General features: G+C 36.9%; 1 protein-coding gene across 1 annotated transcript in view; it reads left to right on the plus strand.

Moving 5' to 3' along the window:
• LOC120775817 (chitin deacetylase 1) overlaps positions 1-23837 on the plus strand; it is a 108245-nt gene that overhangs the window by 41258 nt on the left and 43150 nt on the right. The window contains exons 4-5 of the mRNA XM_040106171.1: positions 8188-8315; positions 19584-19726. Of these exons, the coding sequence (XP_039962105.1) occupies positions 8188-8315; positions 19584-19726 (271 nt within the window). The remainder of the gene's footprint in view (positions 1-8187; positions 8316-19583; positions 19727-23837) is intronic.

A 23837-nucleotide genomic window follows, 5' to 3' on the forward strand; every position in this document is an offset into this window, starting at 1 on the left:
ATAAGAGCGGAAGGCTTCAGTAGTCAGCGCGAGGTAACTTGAACTAAATCTGTGGTACTCTGAATTTTGAATGTTCTTCTTACAATAAATTTTAAAAAAAAAATTATATCTACGGATCACCAAAGTGGAAATGTTACTAGAAATTACAATTGTATACGAATCTCCAAATACACTTTTACATATCTCAGTAACAATAAAGTGGCAATCGCATTAACTAAAGTTGCGAATTACAGCTAATTTCTAACTTCTGCCGCAAGATGTTGCCACCAACCACGCGCTTTCGCGCTGCTGCTAATAATCGAACTTGAAAATTCGCCAAATTATGCAGAAGCTCCACGCAACATACCCCACAGCGTCACGCTAAGAACTCACTAGAAAGTTTGTAAACTCTTTTCAATTTCACAGTTTAATGAACACGGTAAATTGTGAAGAGAAGTAAGGGCACAGGGCATACAATTTAGTGTAAATGACGGCAAATTCCATGCGTAAGGGAAATTTATGCAAATTTGTTTGCACATTGAGAGCTGAGCTTATGAAAACAGGAGTTGATTGAGTATTTGATAAATTTATTGCAAAAGAGCAATGTTTCAATGAAATCATATTTTCTTCAAATCATCAATTACATTAAGAAGTGGCGGTGGTATAATAAATGATTGTTGCTAAAACAGTTTTTCAGTTTCACAGCTTTTCCACAATATTTCAACGCTCAAGTGTTTCTTTTCATGACTTGTTCAGCTCTTCCCTTGAGGCAGAATCAAAACGTGAAGTATTTTATGTTAGCAGTCGCATTGAAACTGGTCATCGTCCAACAGCTGCTAACCGCACGCGAGATCCGACTCTTTCCTTCTCCCATGTGAGCGGATACGTGTGTCCGGCCTACCTCATCGGCTTTCGTGTTTCTAACCATTCTCCATGACCAGACCCCAAATGATGCTGATTTCACACTATTTCAGACACTCTTTGACAAACTTTGAGCGCACAGTTTGCGAGCTCATATCCCCGCTCTGCTATCGGAGTGAATGCTCAGCTCCTTAAAGGAAGCTGCACTTCTTAGCTGTACGTCTACCGTGCTCTTAATAGTAGCTACTCCTGCCTGAAAAACACTAAATTGGTTGAATAGTACAAAGCTTAGACTGACGAAGAGCTCCTTACAGAAAAATCCTCTCCCACTTTCTCTCTCAGCTTCGACCCAGGAGTTGCCGCTGTAATGCAGTCATCCAAGTTTTCAAGGATGCAATTGAAGGATTATCGAGTACCTACGTGATCCTGCTTCGACTCCTTCATATACTCAGTTTCTTTGAGGCTTAGAGCGGGTGATATGTAGAGAATGACATGAAGTGCCACTGTTGGTGTAGTCCACATAGCCTTTCTTTAGACACATTCAAGTTTCTTAGCGATTCTAGTCTTTTCGAGCGCTCTCCACCAGACGAATGCACCATAGCACACTCTTAGCTTGACTACGACTTCCTAGAGGTAAAACAAAATATTTTGTGTTCACCACTCTATGCCTAGAGCTACTCTAGAGCGACATCTTTTATGGTCCCCACCTTTTCCTAGAATTTCTCTGCAGCAATATAAGGCCACCAATGCCTTCCTTACTCTCTCCTCAGTATTTGGCTCCCACGAAAGCTTTTATCAAGGATATTTCATTTTATTAACAAGCAGAAGACTCGAGTCCCTGAATTAGGGGAGAAACAAGTCTAGTATTTTATAGCCCTAGTAAATTTGAATTGAAGCGGCCAAACAAGTATTTTACGCTTTCATTCTTGACAAATATGGCGAAAATTCGACGTTTTAAAAATTAGGTCAGTGCAAACATGCAGAAGTTTCGTCTACAAAGTAGAAAAATCGAACAACTACAACAAGCTTTGGCATTAAAACACAACCCTTTGCAAATTATGTCAATCTTTAGGCCTTTTTAATAACACTAAAATTTATTTCTCTCCATATTTTCGTATTTTCTAAGTCAGCAGCGCGCACACAGCTATCAAGCTATAGCTTAGACGCCCATTTGTATGCTAACATATGTCGGCATATGCCAACTTTTGCACTGAGCAATTCATTTCAGCTTTGCATCCTTTCCATCTGAATATGCTGATGATTGCTGGAGTTATCACTTGTCAACTGCTGACTTTTCGGCTTCATCAAGCATTTATTTATCTCTCTGGGTGTGTGTGTATCTACAACAACAACATGAATATGCACGTGCTACAATGTATTAAAATTACATTGTCTCACATCTCCATGAGTTAGTAGCGTCAATTGTTTTAACTCTGTGATATCTAAATGCATGAGCATTAACATTGTTGCCCTGAATAAAATGTACTTGCTTCTTTGTGTGTGTGCTTAGACTATGTGTATATATCTATGTATATGCACGTATGTATATATTGTACCTTGTGTCAATGCTCCAGAAATGCAGCTTTCAATACTATTCATCTAATTCCTGGTATTACTAACAGTTTTACGACTTCGATTTGAATACGTGCTGAAGTTGGGAAATACCGTAAGTTTGCCTACAATTGATGTTAAGGAGAAAATCAAATTAAATTTATAAAAGTGAGAAAAATGTGTTAAAAATATATATTAAAAATTAATTATTTAATTTTTTTCGAACATTTGGTAACCTCCGTTATTAAATGTTATACTAATTAATTTTGGAATAATTTTTCAATTTCCTATTCATACAAGAAGCTTTCGGAAAACGTTAGAAAATGATAGTTTTCTTCAGAAGTGATTAGCTTTATACTTCTCTCTACTTTATCTACTAATCGTCAGCGAGAAATGTCCATTGTGCTTCAGAGAGAGCTCTAGGACTGACCATTAATTTTAATATAAATTATTTTTGTAAGAAACGGAAGCTATAACCATCACATTGCTAAACTAACTGTAAGCTAACGTAGTTTTATCAGCCTAGAGTAGCTTCAGAATTCTCACTAAATTTAGCAAAATTGCCACGTCTGACCCATTGCGTAAAAAAATTTGTTCCATTTAAAACATAATTGTAATGGGTAAATATGGTTCAATTCGGATTTCTTGGATCTTAATCTTAAATTTGCATTAAAATAGTATTTAGTAATTATCAAATTGGTGGCAACCCTTTTTAAATTTACATCCAACACAAATACATTTTTTTAAAATCATCTTAGTTTGTTGTCTGCTTATTAAAATTTTATTAATTTCATACGTTTGGATGTCTACACATGTGGCAACCCTTTTTGAGATATTTGGCTTAATGAAGGTTCTTAAAAGCTTTTAATTGATATCGTCATCGCAATAATTATCTTATTATTTTATTTTATTATTTGATTCGATAAATTGAAAATTAAAAATAATTGGCAACCCTGTCCATGTCAAAAGTTTGAATGTAAACCTTTTTGTATCGTTTTACTGACAAAGTAAAACCAGAAAATATTTTTTGATAGGGTAAAATCTTACAGTCAACAGACAACTTTGCCAGATCGGTGAGCTTTCTTACTCATATTGTAAGCTTTCTTTTATATTATCAAAAAAAAATTTGCTAAACAATTTTCCAATGTGTGGTTGTGTCAATGTATATTTATAAGTATCATATAACTTAGTTCTTAGAGGGGTGGCAACCCTATTGCTTCCCCTTTATGAAAATTTTTGAACAGCTTTAGTTTCATAAATATATATTAAAATATCATTAATTTTTATCAATTTTTTTTAACTAAAATTTATTAAATGAGTGGCAACCCTTCCAAAACAATTGCTGAATTACTTCTTCTTCATATCTAAAAATATATAGCCACCATAGTACTCTTTATTCTGATCATTTTAATGGTTTTACTATAATAAGTAATTTATTTTCTTTAATTAGTTAACTATCAAATTTTTAAAGGTGGCAATCCCTTACAAAAATATTAAAAAAAAAACGTTTTTAAATTTGTTTTGATATTGGGATTGCAAAAATTCCTTTTTCACATCTACATATATTGTTCAATTACATTTTTGAAAAGGTGGCAACCATCTTCAAAAAATTTCCATGGAATCATTTTTAACCTTCGCAATTTGTTACCCATATTATCCAGACCTGACTTTTATTTATTTTAAAATTTCATAAATAAGTGGCAACTCGTTAAAAGCGGTAAGTTTCTTTACGTAAAAAATTTCTTAAATATATAGCCACCATAAATCTTTCTTAGAGCAGGTTGTTATATTATATTAATTTATTTATTTCTCGATTTAGTTAACTCAAAAGTGTTTTAAGAATGGTAATCTCTTACAAAAGTATTTCCAAATAAATACAAACATTCTTAAACGTCTTTACATTCATTTGATAATCGTTTGTCGCATCAAATTGTGTTTAAGGAAATTTTAAATAATCATTTGCCACATTAATTTTTTGACATGATATTTTTAAAAAGGTGGCAACCTTCTTTAGAGTATAATGTAGACTCTCTTAAAATTTTTAATTTATAATAAGCAATTTATTTTATAAGTTTTTGGTGAATTATGAATTCAAAATTAGGTGGCAACCCTCTTTAAAACACCATTATGCAAACTATTTCAAACTTATTTATTTTATAGTCACATATAAATTTAATATTTGTAGAGAATTATTTATTTCAATTTTTTTATTAAATTAATCATTCCGAAAAAGTGGCAACTTTTTAATTTTTTAGTTAAAATAACTATGTAAATTCTTCTCAATTTTTTTTGAGTTTCAATAATTTATTTATCTTAATAATTTTTTTTCGATTAAAAATTAAGTAGCTGGCAACGCCCTTTAAATAAACATTATGTAAACTTTTTCCAACTTATTATATTTTTAATGGCCATATAAATATTTTATATTTGTTGACAATTACTTATTTCATAATTTTTATTGAATTAAAAATTTTGAAAAAGTGGCAACTCCTTACCTTTTTTAATCAACATAACTTAAGAATTTTCTTTCAACTTGCTGATTCTCAAAATCTCCCCGCTTCCACGGTACGCAGCAATCACTTTCTATTTTGCAATCTCTATACAATCCACTTAACTGCTGAGGCACTATAAATTCAGGTGTTAACTACAACAACAAGCACAACTATGTATTTGAGTGTAAGTATGCGTTAGCAAAAGCATTGTAAGGATCAGTAACGTAACTAAAAGGACAACTGCTCTGACCTATAAACGCAAACGCCGATAGGTCATTTGTCTAAGAGTATTTGTCGATATTTATATGTATTTGCAAGGGTGTTTAACATATCAACAACACAACACGCATTTAGCTAAACAACATTAGACTATGTCAAGCTGCTGTAGTGTACCATTCTCATACACACGCACATATAAGTAACAGATGTTCACACACCACCAAATACCAAGTGGCAATATTAACTCCTTCAACGTCTCCAGCAGCTGGTTGCAACGCGTGGAGGGGGGTGGTGGTTCGCCGCCTGACTTGACGCTCATGCATAATTCAGCAAAGTGTTCCCTTCACTTAACGGAATGCCAATGCAATTTCACAATCACAATAACAATCGATGCATTGCAATTGCAAATTTGTTGCTGTTGGTATTGCTTTTATGGCAGTTGTTGTTCTCGATATCAATATCGAATTCGTTGAAAATGGAATTTGTAAGCCACTGCATGCGTTGGTAAGCAATTACTAGACACAAGAAACAATAGCAAAGTAATCCGAAACCATATCTATATATATTGAAAGCATTATATTCGGCAAAATGTATTAGAAATTTAAATTGTGGCAATTAAAGGTTAGTTTTCAAATTTCTATGGACTTAGGGCACAAATTATTTTATTATTTATACGATATCTCGGCTATTCAAATCAATTCTGGAATTGCTAACACAACAAACAAATGTGTTGCTAGCGAAATTTTCCTAATAAATATCAATATTTATTTCAAAATAATCCCCACCAGTTGTAATACATTTATGCCAACGATTTTTCCATCGAAACACTTTTCATAAATTTTGGGATGGCCAAAAATTCTGTAAACGGTTTCCACGGATCATTTCAGTTTGAGGGAAAAAAATCACGCGAAGCTAAATTTGGTAATACGGTAGTTGATCGATGGTATTCATTGCGTTTTTGAGTTTAAATTCGGTCACAATCGTGGCTCGATTCGATGGTTCTTACACAATTCCGGCCATTTTCGGCGGATGTTCTCACGCAAACACCTCAATACGGCCAAATAGAACTTTCTATTGACCGTCTGTTCCTCCGAAACAAATTTATGATGTACCAAACCACGAATATACTCATAAACCCATGTCTCATCGGAAATTATATTGCTCTCCATGAATGTGGGATAGGCATTCGCAAGGACAAGCATGTACAAAGAGACCTGTTTACGATACTACTTTTGAAAATAAATTAGCTTTATCAAGACGAGTTGAAAGAACGCGTTTCATATCCAAAATATCCGCCAAAATCATTCGAACGGACTCGCGAGAGATGTCGAGCTCTCTTGCTATCTCTCTAATTGCGGAGACGATGCTACATATATCCGTTCGGGTAGCACAACAATGGTTCGCTCGCTTCCGTTCTGGAAATTTTGATGTGAAAGACGCACTTCGCTCTGGTCGACCTATCGTTGAAAAAGTCGATCAAATTATGGAAAAGATTGACCAGAATCGTCACATAAGCAGTCATGACATCGCACAAGGAACTTAACATTCATCATCAGATGGTTTTGAATCATTTAAAAAAGGCTGGCTACAAAAAGAAGCTCGATGTTTGGATACCACATGAATTTGTCTGTGAAAAATTTAATGGACCGAATTAACATCAGAGATTATTTGCTGAAAGGAAATGAAATCGAACCATTTCTGAAGCGAATGGTGACAGGAGACGAAAACTGAATCAAATACGACAATAATGTGTGAAAAGATCATGGTCCAAGCGTGGTGAAGCTCAACAAATGGTCGCAAAGCCAGGATTGACACCTCGAAAGGTTATGCTGAGTGTTTGGTGGGATTGGAAGAATCATCCTCTAAGAGCTGCTTCAGTCTGCTTCGATTGATTCTACATTTTACTGTCAACAACTAAGAACTTCGTTTTTCTTCCGAACAAAGCTAGACCACATACCCCTTTGACGACTCGGCAAAAACTGAGAGAGCTTGGCAGGGAAGGTTTGATGCATCCACCATGTAGCCCTGACCTTGTATTATCGTACTACTATTTGTTTCGTTCAGTGCAGAACTGTCTTAATGGAGTAAAGTTGGCTTCAAGAGAAGCCTGGGAAAATTACTTGTCGTATTTTTTCGCCGAGAAACCAGAAAACTTTTACACTGATGGAATAATGTCTTTAGCGGAAAAGTGGCAAAAAGTTGGTCGACTAAAACGATATATATTTGGTTAGTAAAGTTCATTTTAGATATAAAAAAAATAGTTGAAGTTTGATTAGAAATGCGAAAAGACTTTTTCGACTGTCCAATATTTATACCTTGAACAGAATGTATCAAATTTGCCACGAAGTTTTTAACACCCAGAAGGAAAGACCTTATACAAGATATATATAAATGATTCGAATTGTGAGCTGAGTCGATTTAGCCATGTCCGTACGTCTGTATGTATATAAGCGAACTAGTTACTTAGTGGCTGCACTGACTAGTTCATGAGGTTCAGATGGAAGAGAACACTTTATCTGTGAAGATTTTCGACGCAGTACCCGCCGGTGGAAGCAGAGGAAGACTTCAACTCCGTTGGTAAGTCGGTTTTGGTGATATCGATTTGAAAATTTGCGTCTTTTTCCGCCAAAAAACTATTAATTTGTCGGACTTGCCCATTTCAATACACTATAGCAATAAGCTGCCATTAAAACTGATCAATTATTTTTTATTTCCCTATATACCTTCACGAAATTTGACATAGATTATTCCCAAAGCAACTGGCAATCTCCGAAAAAAAATTTTCAGATCGAAACACTATAGCATATAGCTGCCATACAACTGCCCTATCAAAATCTAGTGCTTGTATGGAAACCTTTGTACCATTGCTTCAGTGCTATCGTTATTAAAGTAATTTTTCTGTTTTTTTATTTAAGTGTGTCTACAATTTTCCTTGTGTGTATTGAGTTATTGTTTAATTTCTGCTATGCTTCCTGTTTGCGCTACAGTTAGTTAGTAGTCAATTTAATTTCTCCTTTATTTATTTGCACATTTGGAAACGCGGTTCAAACTAACACATATTTCTTTTTGTTCTACAATTTTGCAGCACCAACACCAGCAACAGATGCCCCGGCTGATATAGCGCAGCGTTGCAACACCGAAGAGTGTCAATTGCCATATTGCTTCTGCTCAAAGGATGGCACACAAATTCCGGGCGGTTTGGATCCGGAAAAGGTAAGTGCAAGCACCGAGCAAGAGAAACAAAGTTGCATAAATGCTAAGCGACTCTTAGCCTCGAAATAATAGTCAAATATACAGAAGTCTGTGTGTATGTTTCGGAGGAGCTATGCAATATATGACAACAACGCTAAGCGGCGCCAAGCGTTGCTCTATCACATTGTTGCCATTTGCTAGCTAACGCTTGCAAACCGTATCGTAAATGCATAAATAAGCAAGCTGGCGTCACGAGAGCGCAAGTTGCCACTGTACCGTTTGATTTCCTGCAGCCAAATGCTGCAGCTCTACCTTTGCGCTTGTCGCTCTTAGCCAGGTTATTCCCGCTGTTTGGTTTATTGCAAATATTTTTTATATGAGGAATGGTAATATTTAACAAATCTAACGGAAATATAGCAGCAACCGTTGCATATTTCAGTTCCACCTTACTTAATCGATTTGGTTTCCCGTTTATTAGCGAGAGAAAAGATTAAAGGAAGCATGATACGAAGTAAGAGTTCATAAGGATTTAAGTATTTGATAATCAAGGAATTGTTTATTTATTGGAAAAGCAATCAATAGGAGGTGCTTGGCTCAAATTGTCTTTCAAGCAATTCTAGCTACTGATTTAGAATGTTGTTTTGGTCAAATAAGATAGAGAATAATGAGATTAGTATACTCGTAATTATATGTGAAAGCTCACAGTATCATAAAGCCCGAGCGTTCCATCGGAAATTATCAAATACTCAACTATTTATAACAAAGGTCACTTCTGTTAAAAGGCACTCTACTTCGAAGAACTTTTCCGTATCTTAGAAGAAAACAAGAAATTCTGCGATATCCGAATACGGATTGAGCTTTATCGCGAATATGCTTGGTTTCTTAGGTAATACCGGAACATATTTCCCTTACTCGTGACGAACACATGTTTCGTTACGCCATTTCATGATTGAACATTAACTAGACTTGAAACAAAATCGAAGGCTTCGTGGTTACTGGAATATTTTTCAGGTGGAACTATTGTAATTACCACCACATTTGACCCGGACTGATCAATAAAAACTGCACGTTTAAAGAGAATGGTTTATTTTTTTATAAACGCGTGAAGTTTGGTATCTCAGTTAGTGTGTGTTTATCTAGCGATTTTTCTTCCTCTTTTTATTGGCGTAGACAGCAGTTGGAGATTCCAGGTCCGTCTCCTCCTAGTTTTTCCAAAGGAGTAGAAGTTTACCTCTTCCTCTGCCCGGCGAGTACAGCGTACCTACTCTCAGAGCTGGAGTGTTTTCATCTATTCGGACGACATGACCTAGCCAGCGTAACCGCAGGCTCTTAATTCGCGGAACAGCAGTGTTTGTCCGGAAAGTAATAGGACTCCGTTTTAAAAAAATTATTCAACCAATCGTGACAATTCTTTAAAAACTTTCAAAATAGACTACTTCTGCGTCTATGCAGCGCTGCCAGCACGATTTCCAACCATTGCAGGCATCACGGAAGGCATTCTCCGGAATAGCCTTGAGAGCCGAGGTGCATGCTGTTGGATCCCCTCTGTCATCTTAAAATGCGTGTCTTTCATCGGCTTTTTCAAGCAAGTCCACTAAAAAAGTCTGGCGGGCCACATCTGGGCTGTAAGGCAGTTGCGGAAGCGTTGATATGCCGACTTTGGTTAGATAGCTGTTCACAAGAAAGGCGGTGTGAGCCGGGGCGTTGTCGTGGTGCAACTTCCAATCGTCTGCAGTGTTTTGGCGGAGCCGATTGACCCTTCGCTTGAGTCTCTTGAGGACTTCCACGTAAAAATTGGCGTTGACGGTTTGTCGGTTCATGGCGGACGATGCCTTTGATGTCAAAAAAGACAATGAGCTTAGTTTTCGCTTTGGATTTTATTATATTAAAAATATCGGGTTTTCTACATTCAAAAAATGATTAATATTTAAATAATAATTAATATATAAATATTATTTACTTTAATTAACACATAAAACCTTCAGAAATTAATTACTCTCAAAAGAAGAAGTTTTTTTAAACATTCCAGTGTTAATCAATTAAGTTCATTGCCGGGCGATTAATCCCTTTTACAGTTAAAGTATTTATTTCGATTGTTATATGATATTTATTAGCGACGCTAACCTTCATAAGAACTATAATCCTTCAGTCTTGTGTGGTGGCTGTGAGAATAAATGGCTAGCAGAAATTGACAACCAACAGTTAGATGGCAGGCAGAGGATTTATCGACGTACAAAATTAATCTCTTATTTGTGGTTAATTAAGTTATAATTAATAAGTTTCATAAGAAGCTTGTAGCAAAAACTATGATCCTAATGATAGCATAACTCACTTACATATACATACATCAATTGAGAGCGGCATTGGAATGTGCGAAAGTGAGTAGACACATACATGGTTTGTGGGAGTACATGGCGTATGATTAATGCTCATATGAGTATGCAGTACGAACGGCGACAATATGACAAAGCGTTTGCGGATGTTATCGCCTGCATTACACATATACAAATGAATATACCCAGTTATACATACGTATGTGTATGTATTGTGAGTAGTTATCATTCCATCATAATTATTGCTACAGTAGAAGCATAATCTTACCTCATTTTGCTATCATATACGTATTTATGGACATTAGGATGGTGCTGAGAAATTAAATTTGGAATTTTTCGGTCACAGGGCTATCATTGTTGACACAAAGAGCAAAAAAAAAGAGGATTGAAATATTTCCAATTAAAAAAAAATAAAAAATGTATGCCTAAAATCAATGTCATACTCATAAATATTAATCATAAATAAACTTTAGCCCTAAACGGAAAAGTAAATTTTTTAGTCCTTCCGCAAAATATTAAAGTTTTGTAACCCACATTAATAACTTCGCTTAGGAACTAAAAATTATACTTAATAAATATCTCGTTTCATGGTTTTATTTACTTGAAGATACAAGGTACCGGTGGCACCGCTGCCGCTGATAGGAGACTTTCATCTGCAATCGGCGGACAGTAAAATATTTGGGTCATCCTGGATAGGAAGCTTTCATGGAAGCCAAATATCGAAGAGAGAGAGTAGAGGAGCCATTGTCAAAAGGTGGGGCCTAGCACGGGAAGTGGTCCTCTGGTTCTACGACACCATAGTCAAGCCCATTATGTTCTATGGAGTTCTTATGTCGTGAAGGGCTCCAGAAAAGACCACAAGACCACAAGAAACTCGATAGCTTACAACGGGCGGCGAACATCAGCATGAGTGGTACACCAAGGTCCAACCATGGCACTTAACGCCACCTTGCACATAGTGCCCATAGACATCGTCGGATCGTGTATGGCTGCTATGGCTCCTTTTCTGCTCATATACCGACTAGGAAGTTGTTAGTGGGAAGAAGCCGTTGTAAGAGAGGAGTTCTTTACGGATGGGTCACAGCTTGGTGGAAGGTTGGTGGAGGGGTTTACTGTCCGGAGCTCTCTATCAACTCCAGCTTTATACTACCTGACTATTGCAGTGTTTACCAAGACCGGTACTGGTGCCAGGACACTGTGGAATCGCAAGAAATTATAAAGCTGATAAGCTAGCAAGGAAAAGCACCCTAGAACCGCTATCAATAGATTTGGAGCGGGTCGGTGCTCCCGTATCGTGTTATATTCTACTACTAGGCAGCTGGGCTTCGCGGGAACTTGACCAGCGCTGAGCTACCATCGCAACAAGGGCTGTCACAAAAGCCTTTTGACCCAAGATCTATCACAACAGACCTAGTAATATCTTTGCCCTTAGTAAGGCTAGCCTTTCTCTAGTTGTGGGGCTTTTAACAGGTCACTGCTCTATTGGCGTTCAAACTGTAAGGCTGGAAATCTTACCAAGCGCTATCTGTAAAAACTGTAAGGAAGAAGACGAGCTGGAAACAACTCAACACATCTTTCTTTACAGTCCCGTGTTTGAGAGGTCAAGACTTAAACACTAGGGAATGCATACCTTCAGACATCTCACCAAACTGGCAGGAATGGAAATTAAACGCCTGTGCAAATTTGTATTGTCTACTAACCTTTTTGCTAATTTCTATGTTCCAATATAGGAGTTCCTCATTTCTATGACTTCACTAAGTACTACATATAGCAGTCCACGTACGATCTCTCTGGATCAGACATCTAACCCAACTAAACAAAAAATCGCGTTTAGTTTTTGGATTTAGAAAACCTGGTTTAAAAAATTCAACTGAGGTTTAAGAACCTCCCTACTCAATATACTTACATATTCCAGGTAACTGATTATGAAATACTTCTATGTCTACACATCGTATTTTGTTGCTAGTTGTTGCCGGTTGTCTTGATTGCGGTTCTCGAATGCAGCTACTTGCTGCATTACACTTCGCTACACTTAATTATTTTTGGCGCAAAGTTTGCCAAAGTAGCGGCGCTGCATCGTGCGCAAGGAGTCGTGTGTACGCCGGCAAATTAAAATTCGAATATCAAGTTTCTGCTTTGCCAACATAACAATTTCGGGTTCAAATTTTTTACGTGCTTTTACCGACGTAGTTATTAGCTGTGCTTAGAAGGAACCAGCTACTTAAAAACTCATTATTTAAATATGGCAAGGCTTGCGCGCATGATTCACTCAGCTGGAAAGCACTTTAAGTTTATTTAAATGGAGTCAAATAGTAGTGAAAAGCTAAATATTTTAAACTTTTCGAAATTCCGAAAATATTATTTAATTCATTCGATTTTCTGGGTATTCAAGTGATTGCATAGAATTATACATAAAACAAACACGCGGAAATTGTAATTAAATTCTCCGGGCAACTGATATGTCAAAAAAAAATGTATTTTGAAGAAATGCCTCGTTCTTCAACTGATGCAAATAATAAAAAAGTGAAGGACACGAGGCTTGAAAATCGTCAGGTGAATATTAGAGAGATAGCAAGAGAGCTCGTTATCTCTGGCGAGTCCGTTTTTGGTATGAACTGAGTTCTTGCTCGACTCCGCCCAGTAAAGGGGAGTTCTCTTCATAAAGAATACTGTAAACTGTGCAGATTCCGATCCCAAATTCATGGAGAGCATTATAACTGCCGATGAGACATGAGTGTGACATGCAAACAAGTCAACAATCATCGGAATGAGGGAAAAAAACGAGCCGAAACCCAAAAAAACACGCCAAAGCCGCTCAAAAATCAAGAAGCTTATTGTTTTTTTCCCAATATTCGTGGTTTGGTGGATCGTGAATTTGCTCCGAAGAGACAGACGGTCTGTACGGAGTTCTAAGTGGTCGTATTAAAGCGTGTGCTTTAGAACATAAGTCGAAATTGTAGACGATAATTCATAGATTTTACCGGATGATAATGCACCATCGTATCGAGTTTCGATTGCGATCGAATTTAAACACAAAAACGCAATGAATAACATCTATCAACCATCGTATTCACCAGATTTGGCTTTGTGTGATTGTTTCTTCTTTCCTAAACAGAAATTGCCGCTCCGTGGAATCCGTTTTCAGTTGATCGAAGATATAAAACAAAATTTGACGAAGGAGCTGAAGGCCAACCCAAAAAGTCCTCATGAAAAGTGTTTCGAGGACTGGAAAGTCGTTGGCATAAGTGCCTTTATTACATTTGGTGGGGTTTCTTTGAAGGCGACAAACGAAAATATTGACGAATGATGAAAAATTAATAATGAATGTAAGTAGGGTTTTGGAAGGCTGCAACTCGAGAACTATTTGAGATACCGATCAAGAATTGTAGTAAATAATTTTGAAAAACAAAACCCATCGAGTTAAGAAACAAAAAGCAATCAGCTCATTTCAAAATTTTCATTAATTATAGAAACTAGAATCAACTAATGCATTCTCCTGCACCTAGAACACCCAAAAACTAAAAACTATCGCGTTAAATAGTAAAAATATAACCTAAAAAATAAAATAACGCAGCGTTAAGGCACATTAGTACTAGTACTTCTTTCCACTTACTCCATACACAAAAACCAATCGCCACAAATAAAAGCATCAAGTCGCCTGAAATTGCAAACTCAGCTTCCCTGCATATTTTAATACTGCAAATATACCAGCGCGCTGAGTTGAGCGCTCTATTATTCCTGCAACACACAAACCACTTTATTGCCACAACTATGAGACACCGCTTACAAGTTCAATCTGCAACCAAAGCTAAGCGGCAATCGGCGCGAACGCCGGCTGCAGCTGCGTACAAACATTTCCAATCGACCATTAAATATTGCAAGTTGGCGGTGCCACAAATGCGACGAACACGCGATAGTGTTGCAAGCGACGATTAATGACAGCGCTGTCTGATGGAGCAGCGCTGCAATTCACACCACATTTTTTCCATCCTTATTATGAATCGAGGTACTTGCCGTTTGGAAGCGTCGAGTTCTTCTTACGAATTTCCTTGCTCCGCTCTGCATTTTTAGTGCTATTACTTTCTGCTTTCTTTAATTTTTTTTGCAATTTCCCGATTTTTTCGGTTTGCACTTCCATTTGCGTTTAGGTTGACAGTTCACGACGCTAAGTGCAACACAAATCTCTCACTCACCTCCCGCTCGGTACCGCTCCACCGCTTCGCGTGCTTTGTGCTACATAAACTCACGCATTTTCATAGCATACTTAGCGGCGCACAATCAACCAACCAGGCAACCAACCAGCCAGCCAAGCCGCCGAACACTTGCTCACCAATCGCGCTGATTATATGCTGATGGCGCGCTTTATTTGTCCTGAATTTTGCATAATATTGAATGGCATATTTCAATGCGCGCTTCCGCCACGAAAGTAAATCACGCCCAAACAGAAGGAATAAGAAAAAAACAAAAAATCAAAAAAAGCGAAAAAAGCGAAAAAACGACACCGACAAACAACTCATAAAAATAATGGATGTGTGAAATGAAAGCGAAACGAATGGCATGGCAGCGCTATGCGAAAGCCACAGGAAGCGCATAAAATCACCAATGGGTTATTTTTATTTGAGCGCCAGCGATTTTTCAACAAACTCTTATCATTATTATTACGTTTTATTTTCTTTTTGTTATATTTATCGATTCTTTTTGTCATTTCACACAATTTGTGTGGCGCTCTTGCTTTACGGTCAGCTGGTGTTTGCATTTATGCACCGTTATGCGCGCTGATTACGTTCGTGAAGGAGGCGAACTACTCGTGGAAATCGTAGTAATCGCAGCAGCTGCGTTACGCTCACCGCAAATTGTGGATTTTAAGTGTCGTTGAATACCCGATAAGCGATTTATGAGCGTTGGCGTCATGCAAAAATATGTTGATGACAAGTGTTTAATGTTGTTTGCATACCTCTTAGCGTTGAATGAGAAATATGTATGTAATTTGTGTTGAAGTGTGAGTTTATTGGCGTGGCATTAGTTGGATCCTTAAAGCAGCGTTTAATAGTTATCTCTTTATTATGGCACTACGTCACGAATAGCTTATTTTAGTTAAAAAATAGTTAGTTATTAGTTTGTAAACAGATTAATACTGGGGAAAATGTTGAAAATCGGTTTTGCACAAATTCTTTAACTAATAGAAACCTAGTGCAACAAATGCATATTTAGTTATATTGCGAGGTGGCCTTGACTTCACCATGCGAGCTAAATTATATGATTCCAAAGGGTTCTAAAAAATTTAGATAGAAGTGTATGAGTCACACTCATTTAGAGTTACTAAATTATTTTCAACCATATTTAAAACTTATTTTGAAGTAGCTATGATAATTTATAAAATGTAAACTGCGTTAATTTGACCACTTCTCTACTTACTGTATTTGCGCACTATGTTCTTGACAAAAACTTTGAATTTGAAAGCTCCAGTAAAGCTATCGATCTAAATTCAGTAAAATAAATTATATAAAGGGTGATTTCGAGGTTCCCTACAATCATTCTAAAGATTATTTTTTGGAATTTATTTTTTGAAGATTATATCTTTCACATGTTGGCTGCGGTTACGCCTCAGATGGTCCATCCTTTGAGTCTAATTTTCGCCAACTTGTTTAAGCATTTCGGCTGGTTACTGGCGAATGTTACGCGTGGTGTTTTACTCCAAGACTTCATTCGAAGCGGAGTTGTCCGCAGAGACTTCACTTTACATATCCCAACAGAAAAAAGTCTAACTGTGTGATAGCACACGATCTGCTCACCGAAGTGTTCTCTCAATAAATCCTTTGATTGATGCGATGTGTGGGAAGTGGCGCAGTCTTGTTGAAATCAAATGTCGCCGAGATCACGAGGTTCAAGTTCAGGCATTAAATAGTTGTTTATCATGACACGATAACGGTCGCCATTGACGGTGACGTTCTCATCTGCATCATTTTTGAAGAAATATGGAGCGATGATTCCACCACCCATAAAGCACACCAAAGCGTTGTATTTTCTGGACGAAAGGGCAGCTCTTGAATCTTCTCGGAATGCTTTTCGTTCGAAATGCGGCAATTTTGCTTGTTTACATACCCATTGAGCCAGAAATGGACCTCATCGCTGAACAAAATTTGGCTCGAAAACGTCGGATCTTCTTGAAACTTTTCAAGAGCCCATAGAGCGAAGCGATGTCGCTTAGGAAGGTCGAGTATTTTGACCTCTTTCAATTTGAGTTCTCGACGTAAAATATGCCTAGTAGGTACCGAATTGATTCTCCACGGTCTTCGTGCACATTCTCAGCTACGGCTGCTATATTTTCTTCACTGCGTGCTGGACGCTTACTTCAATTTGATGAATTCGGAAGCGTTACCCATTAATAAACTCACCCCGTTTTATAAAATAATAATACAGCACGCCCTTCTGACCCCACCAAATACTGAGCAATACCTTGGCGTTGCAGATTCGATATTTTTTGCCGTTGAGTTTGTTGGTTGGTCAGGCTTCAGATACGCTTCCTGGGTTTAGAGTTGCGTAATGGATTAATTTCTCATTACCAGTCACAGCTCGATTCAAAAAGGACTGCTTTTATAGCGTTCAATCAGCATTTCTGACAACGTACTTTCAACAACCGTTGGCTTCAATTAATATAACACCCAATTTCACTCCTTTTGAATATATCCAGATGCTTTTAAACTTTTTTAAATGGCTGCGTGAGTGACTCCCAAAAAAATGGGTGCACTGCTTCCAGTTCCTAAACTTTAAACTCTTATGAATGCTCAGGATGCTCTCCGTCTTCCAGGCCAAAATTATCATTTTTAAACCGTGCAAGCAACTTTTGACTCGTTTAGCACGTCCACATGTTTACCACAACCTTTTATCAAAATACGATGACTTTTGGCTGAGGTTTTCTCCACATTACAGTGGTCAAGAAAATTGTCCCACACATTCACCATAATCTTATCAAAGAATGAAGTATGTGACCTTTACTCATCTTTGGTATCACCAGAAGGATGGGCCTCTCCGAGCCGTTCGGTACCAAACAAGTATAAGACAAAGAGACTCCTTATCATGTGACTTCTTCAATCTGTTGATGGAGAAAATATTCAAATATACATAACTAAATAGAGAAGGTACAATCTTCTATAAGAGTGTACAGCTGCTGGTAAGGACTGTCAAGTCCATGACGTTCCTCACAATTTTATAGAGCATTTTTTTCTACAACAACAACGCCAAAACTCTTAAGATTTTTGCTTTCATTTTCTTCAACGATTATGGACCTTTCTGCTCTTCTCTCTAGCCTCATTTATAAGTAATACCAGCAATCAGCAGCTGAGATGGAACCTACACCTTCTATTGTTTTAGTGTTTGTTTAGTCCTTCCCCACGACGGCCACTACGCAAGACAATAAACAGCTTCCTATATATGTATGTATATTAGGAAAATATGCAAATACGCCTTAGTCACCTATTCAAAACCCGTCCAATATAACAGAATAATTTAATATCTAAATCTCAAAAAGATAATAAGCAGACAAATTCAATCAACTCAGTTAACGGTTTAAGCGATGGCGGATGTGTCAAATACTTCACAAAAATTGTATTCTGAAATTTGGGAATTTCCCCGACTAAACCAAGCTTTTCTTAATTATTGTAGCCGGCCTATAAGAATTTAAAAACACAAAATATCACCGCTTCAAGTCTTCTCGTTCTTGCCACATTAACACAATTGGAAACGTCAACTAAATTGCTTGAAAAATTTAAACACACTTTTAAATTACCCAAAACATCTGTTTCTGCTACTTTTAAAGCACAAAATGCTCGACACACAAATTGCAGGCACAAACAATTTAAAACGCGCCTCAATTTATCTCACCGCAACCGACATTATTTCAATGCACCCGCTCTTTCACTCAACCAACGCCTGTTCGTACAGTACCGTATTGGTTTCGATTAAAAAAGAAAGTACAAGAGAACAAAAAGGCAAAATTGTGCTCATAAATAACTTTTATGTATTAAGCGAAATTGATATTTTACCATTTCCGATCAGCGCAATTCATTTTCATTCTTACATTTCCGCACTTTCGCTTGCCAGTCGTCCTGCCGACGACGCGGCGCACGCAATGTGCCACTCACCGCGCGCCGCCACACGCCAAGCGTGAACAAATCGTTCAATTGCTGCTCTTGCCCACTTGAAACTTACACTTGGCGCGCACGTCGCAGCTTTGCGGTCAGACGGCAGACGGCTGACTCCCGCCAGGACCAACGACAAACCGCAAGCGGCACAAAGGCAATGCATAGCAGTAGTAAACCGAGACGAAAACTGCGCAGAGAGAGCTAAAAGAAGCTACCATGAAGTCTCGCACACAAGCACACACACAGCCATGCTTGCTGGCGTACGCGCGCCGGCGAGCGAGCAATAAATTATGTTGTGCTGATTATTTTAAAATTACTTGCAATTGATGTGACTTCTTTTTATGCATCTATTTTCCGTTACATCTTTGTATTTTATAGTTTTCTCCCTTAACTACGCTCCTCGCGCTTCCTCTGTTTCTGCAGTGCAATTAAACTTTTTTCTCGCTTTTTACTTGCGCATTTCTTCGCTGCTTTTGCTTTGTTCTTGCTATTTTGCGTGCTTTGTAAATTTTTCCGTCACTTTTTCTTTCCTTGTGTGTTCACTTCGTGCCTTAACGCGATTTCTTATTCAGCAAAAAGTGCCGCGTGCTCATCTAATTAAGTCTGGATGCTTTGAATATCGCATTGCATTGTTGTTTTTGTGCTTATTTGTGCGATTGGCTGTGCGCTCGCTCTTTTTCGTTTCCAATTGATTGATTTTGCTGATTTTCCCTTTGTTGTGTGAAGTGCAAAATAAGTTTTTTTCCAATTACCATCATTTTCATTGCAATTACCGTTACTTTTATAATATTTTTGCTATTCTTTCTGTTTTTTAGATTCCACAAATTATCCTGCTAACTTTCGATGGTGCTGTAAACTTGAATAATTACGATCATTATTTGAAAATCTTCAACGGCAAGCGCACGAATCCAAATGGCTGTGCAATTCGTGGTACTTTCTTCATGTCGCATGAGTACAGGTGAGTCAGTATAGATAAAGATAAAGATAAAGATAAAGATAAAGATAAAGATAAAGATAAAGATAAAGATAAAGATAAAGATAAAGATAAAGATAAAGATAAAGATAAAGATAAAGATAAAGATAAAGATAAAGATAAAGATAAAGATAAAGATAAAGATAAAGATAAAGATAAAGATAAAGATAAAGATAAAGATAAAGATAAAGATAAAGATAAAGATAACGAAAAAAGTAAGGCTACCGAACAAATGATGAATCTAAGGTCACCACAGCTCAATTTTTCGATTTATCTCTGTTCCTAGTTGGAATGGAAGTTGAATTTTATTTATAAGTATCAACCCGTCCTCTTTAGGAAATTCTCTTTTCATCTCTCGAACTCAGTAAAGCCACATAATTCAAGAAAAACTTATCAAAAAAACATAATATTTGTTAGAAAAACGAAAATCATTATATGTAATATATAGGTGTCGACGCGGTTTTATCTATTAACTTACCACATACTAAAAAATGTTCTCTGGTTTCATAAAGTACTTTATATACATATAATCCCCAATCACATTGAGTAAAGTCAGCCGGAAATTCTGATATTAGTTAAGTCAGGGAAATATGGAATTGATACAACAGACACCAATATACTACGAGTATTATCAGGAAAAGACTCTCTGAGAATTTCAATTTTATATCCCATACTTTTTATCAAATGTGAAGTATAGATACTGGGGTCCACCTATTGGGTACCTCTATAATTGAACAGCACACAAAATTCACTAATTTACAATCAGAGTTGTCAAATTGCGTAACAAAGTAGGATACTTTGAATAACTAAGTAACAAGTAAGTTTCCGAAGCTCTAATCAGATTTGTTTGGAATAGCTTTTTATATTATCCAAATCCTTAAAAAACCGCCATATCTACTTCAGACAAGTCAAGTCCTGAGGCACGTTCAGGGAAAGGCGACCGTTTTCTTAACTGGCTGAACAACTTCTCTAAGCCTTTCTTTAATTTCTAACTAGTCTTTGGTATATAGTAAACTTAAAATTTTACCCACAAAGTAATCTTCCCAGTCACTCTCTCCAAATAAATGAATTTATGCAATACTTATTGTAAGCCATTTAAGGCCGTTTCTCCAAACGAAAACACTCATTTCCAAGCGCATTAAGCTTACACAACTCGCATTTGTACGAATTGTCTGAAAGCAGACGAGTTTGCGCAAACAGCAACACATCAGCACTTTTGACTGACACATGCTAGTCAGTGCCGGCAGACGCCGTCACACACACACACGCACATCGTTCGTACATTGCATATCGTTCGTATCGCCAATTGAAGTGGCAACAAACTTTTCAGCACATCCTTCATACGAATGCGTGAAAAAAATATCGCAAAGTTACGTATACGCCCTGGCGGCGCACTCAACTGACTTGCAATGAACGGCACTGTCAAGCATATGCAAAAGGACTTGAGGCTACTACTGTGATAAATGAGTAAACTTCAACTTGCATGCAATATTTCGCATACAACTCGTACAACAACAACAGCAACTGCAATGTGTACAAATACAATAAAATAAACTTAAAATGCTGGCAGCAAGCAGAAATTACTTTTAGCGCATAGCGTATGAGAGGCAATAGTTGGAAAAATTGCTGGCATGGCCGGCAAAAACTAGAAAGTTGAATTTTTAAATGTTTGGAATTTGTTTTCTATTACCATCCTTTTTGGCGATGTGTGAGCTAATGCGAAGACAAGTAAGTGGGGGGATGTTTAAAGTTTTTATTGTTAAAAAAATTTAGCATAATAATGTTGGTCTTCAAAGCTTGTAGAGGTATTACGCAATTTATGTCGATATTGGCAAATATCTTCTTGAAATATGCCGCAATTTCGTCAGAAGAGTATTTTTTATAACAGACCCTCATATCAAAGATAATGCTGTTACATGGAGCATATAGGTTATAGTCGTTTGTCATTGACTAAATCAACAAATAATCAATATGCTTGCTAAACTTTCGCTGTCTACTAAATTTCAGTGAGCTTAAGCTGAAGGTCTAATACTTGAATACTACTTACCTTTCAACAACATCCTGGCCGTGATGAGTGAGCTACCTTAGATCATGGCTTATCAGGTCAATGACCTTTTTTATACATTTAGCCGAGTTCACAACCGTTGTTTACATGTAGCCAAGCTAACGACCTCTGTTTATATATCACGGCAGTGACCCATTTGTTTAGCTTTTACTTGGTTAATTGTTTGCATTTTATTAAGTCAACGACGTTTTGGTTTACATTTAGCCAAGCAACAACCTCTAGTAAGCTGGTGATTGTGAACTAGTACTAGTACCAAATGGACTACACTGGTATTAGTTCTAAGGTAAAGTAATTTCCTACAGGTTAACTCTCCAATGTGTATGAACTTGAATGAGTAGATGCAAAATGTTCTATCATTTGTAGCAATATGTGTTCTGTGGCCACAGCTAACCACAATTGGATTGCCCGAAACTCTAAATTAAATATTTTATGAATTCAGTCAAAGAAGTTATAATGTATCCAAAGCATATAACAATTATAAATGCTGTATATATGTAGGTAGGTATACTTAGGCAGAATGTACTTTAACATAAAGTCAAAATGGCACAATACAGTTTAAACAAATTATAACCGACTTATATGAAAATATGCTTCATTTTAATGAAAAAATCTTTTTTTTGCAGACAGCTCCCAAAAATACAATTATTGCCCATAAAATTTTTCTTTATTTTCAACGAGCTTGGAATTTTTTGATATTTCGCATTCAGCAAGTAAGCCTAAAACTTTGAAAACCCAATATTCTTATGCCGAACTTTCCCCTTTTAAAAGAAGTCTTATTAATTTTTCAAAAGTACTGAGGATTCATACAATTGATTTAGAGATTATGTGTTGCTCATACGACATGGTGTACTCTCATCTGCAAAAAGAAGTCAACTTGACAACCTAACACCCTAATGCACATGCACATATCTATAAAATTATTATACATCATATTTCCACATCCCACCCACTAACATATTCCCACCACTTCCCTCTAATATGGCACATGTGTGTAATATACTCTGAGCGCACTTCACTTGAACTGCTGAAAAGCGTCACGAGTCCAAAAAACCAACGCAAATGATTTAATGTGACTGCGTTTCAAATTGTTTCAAGTTATTTCGCGTTGCGTTGATGTCCTGGCGACATAAAATATGGCACTCCCTCTACGCTTTCCACTCTGTCCTACACAATTTCCACAGCTTTTTTTCGCCGGCTTCGACTGTCAACTGCTCTCAACTATATTTCGGCGCTTTCCACACATTCAAAAAATTTGAAACAGCAAGATTTATTTGATATTTCAAGTGTAACTTCGTTTCCACAGCACAAAAAAGTGCGAAAGTTTCTGTAAGCTACGTAACTACAGACCTCCAAAAAAAAAAACGTCAAAATTCAAGTACTCTTGTAAAATGCTCTGAAGCATTAGGTTTGAAATGTGTGGGCTCTTGAGTACTTGCTCACTTAAGAAGCGGCAAAAGTGCGTACGTTGAGTTTATTTTTTTAAGAAAGTTGAACAATTTAAACAGTGAATGTCGCCAAGGCTTTTCAACAAAGTATTTTATTGCATAGAAGATGCCACAGTTGGGCTGATTATATACTATATGGAAAATTGAAGTTATTTTTTGACAAGTAGTGGAAGTAGTTTTGGAAAAGATGCTGCAGGCAAAAATAAATATTTTTAAAAATATATGTGAATTTTACAATACAAGCACGAAAGTGGGTTCTAATCTATGATATGAAATATAGCCGGTATGGAACTTCACAAAATCTGCAAATCTTGTTCAATGATTGAGAATACTGACCTGGTAATAACTTCTAAGATAGACTTTTCGGAATGATTTTGTGAGAAACTATGACTTTATCAGCAAGATAACACCTCGTACACAATGCAGCTGCAACAGAGGGTTTCTTTTCGAACAGAAATATAGTATTAATGAACTGATACGCCATAAGTCACGACTGAAACCCCATGCCAAATCTTAAGGAGTACTGTTTTAGCAAGAATGAAAAATACCGCTTTTCTCTCTCTAGTTGATTTCATGTCGAAATACA

Source organism: Bactrocera tryoni, chromosome 4 (genome assembly GCF_016617805.1).
Source record: "Bactrocera tryoni isolate S06 chromosome 4, CSIRO_BtryS06_freeze2, whole genome shotgun sequence".
NCBI classification, from domain to species: Eukaryota; Metazoa; Arthropoda; class Insecta; order Diptera; family Tephritidae; genus Bactrocera; species Bactrocera tryoni.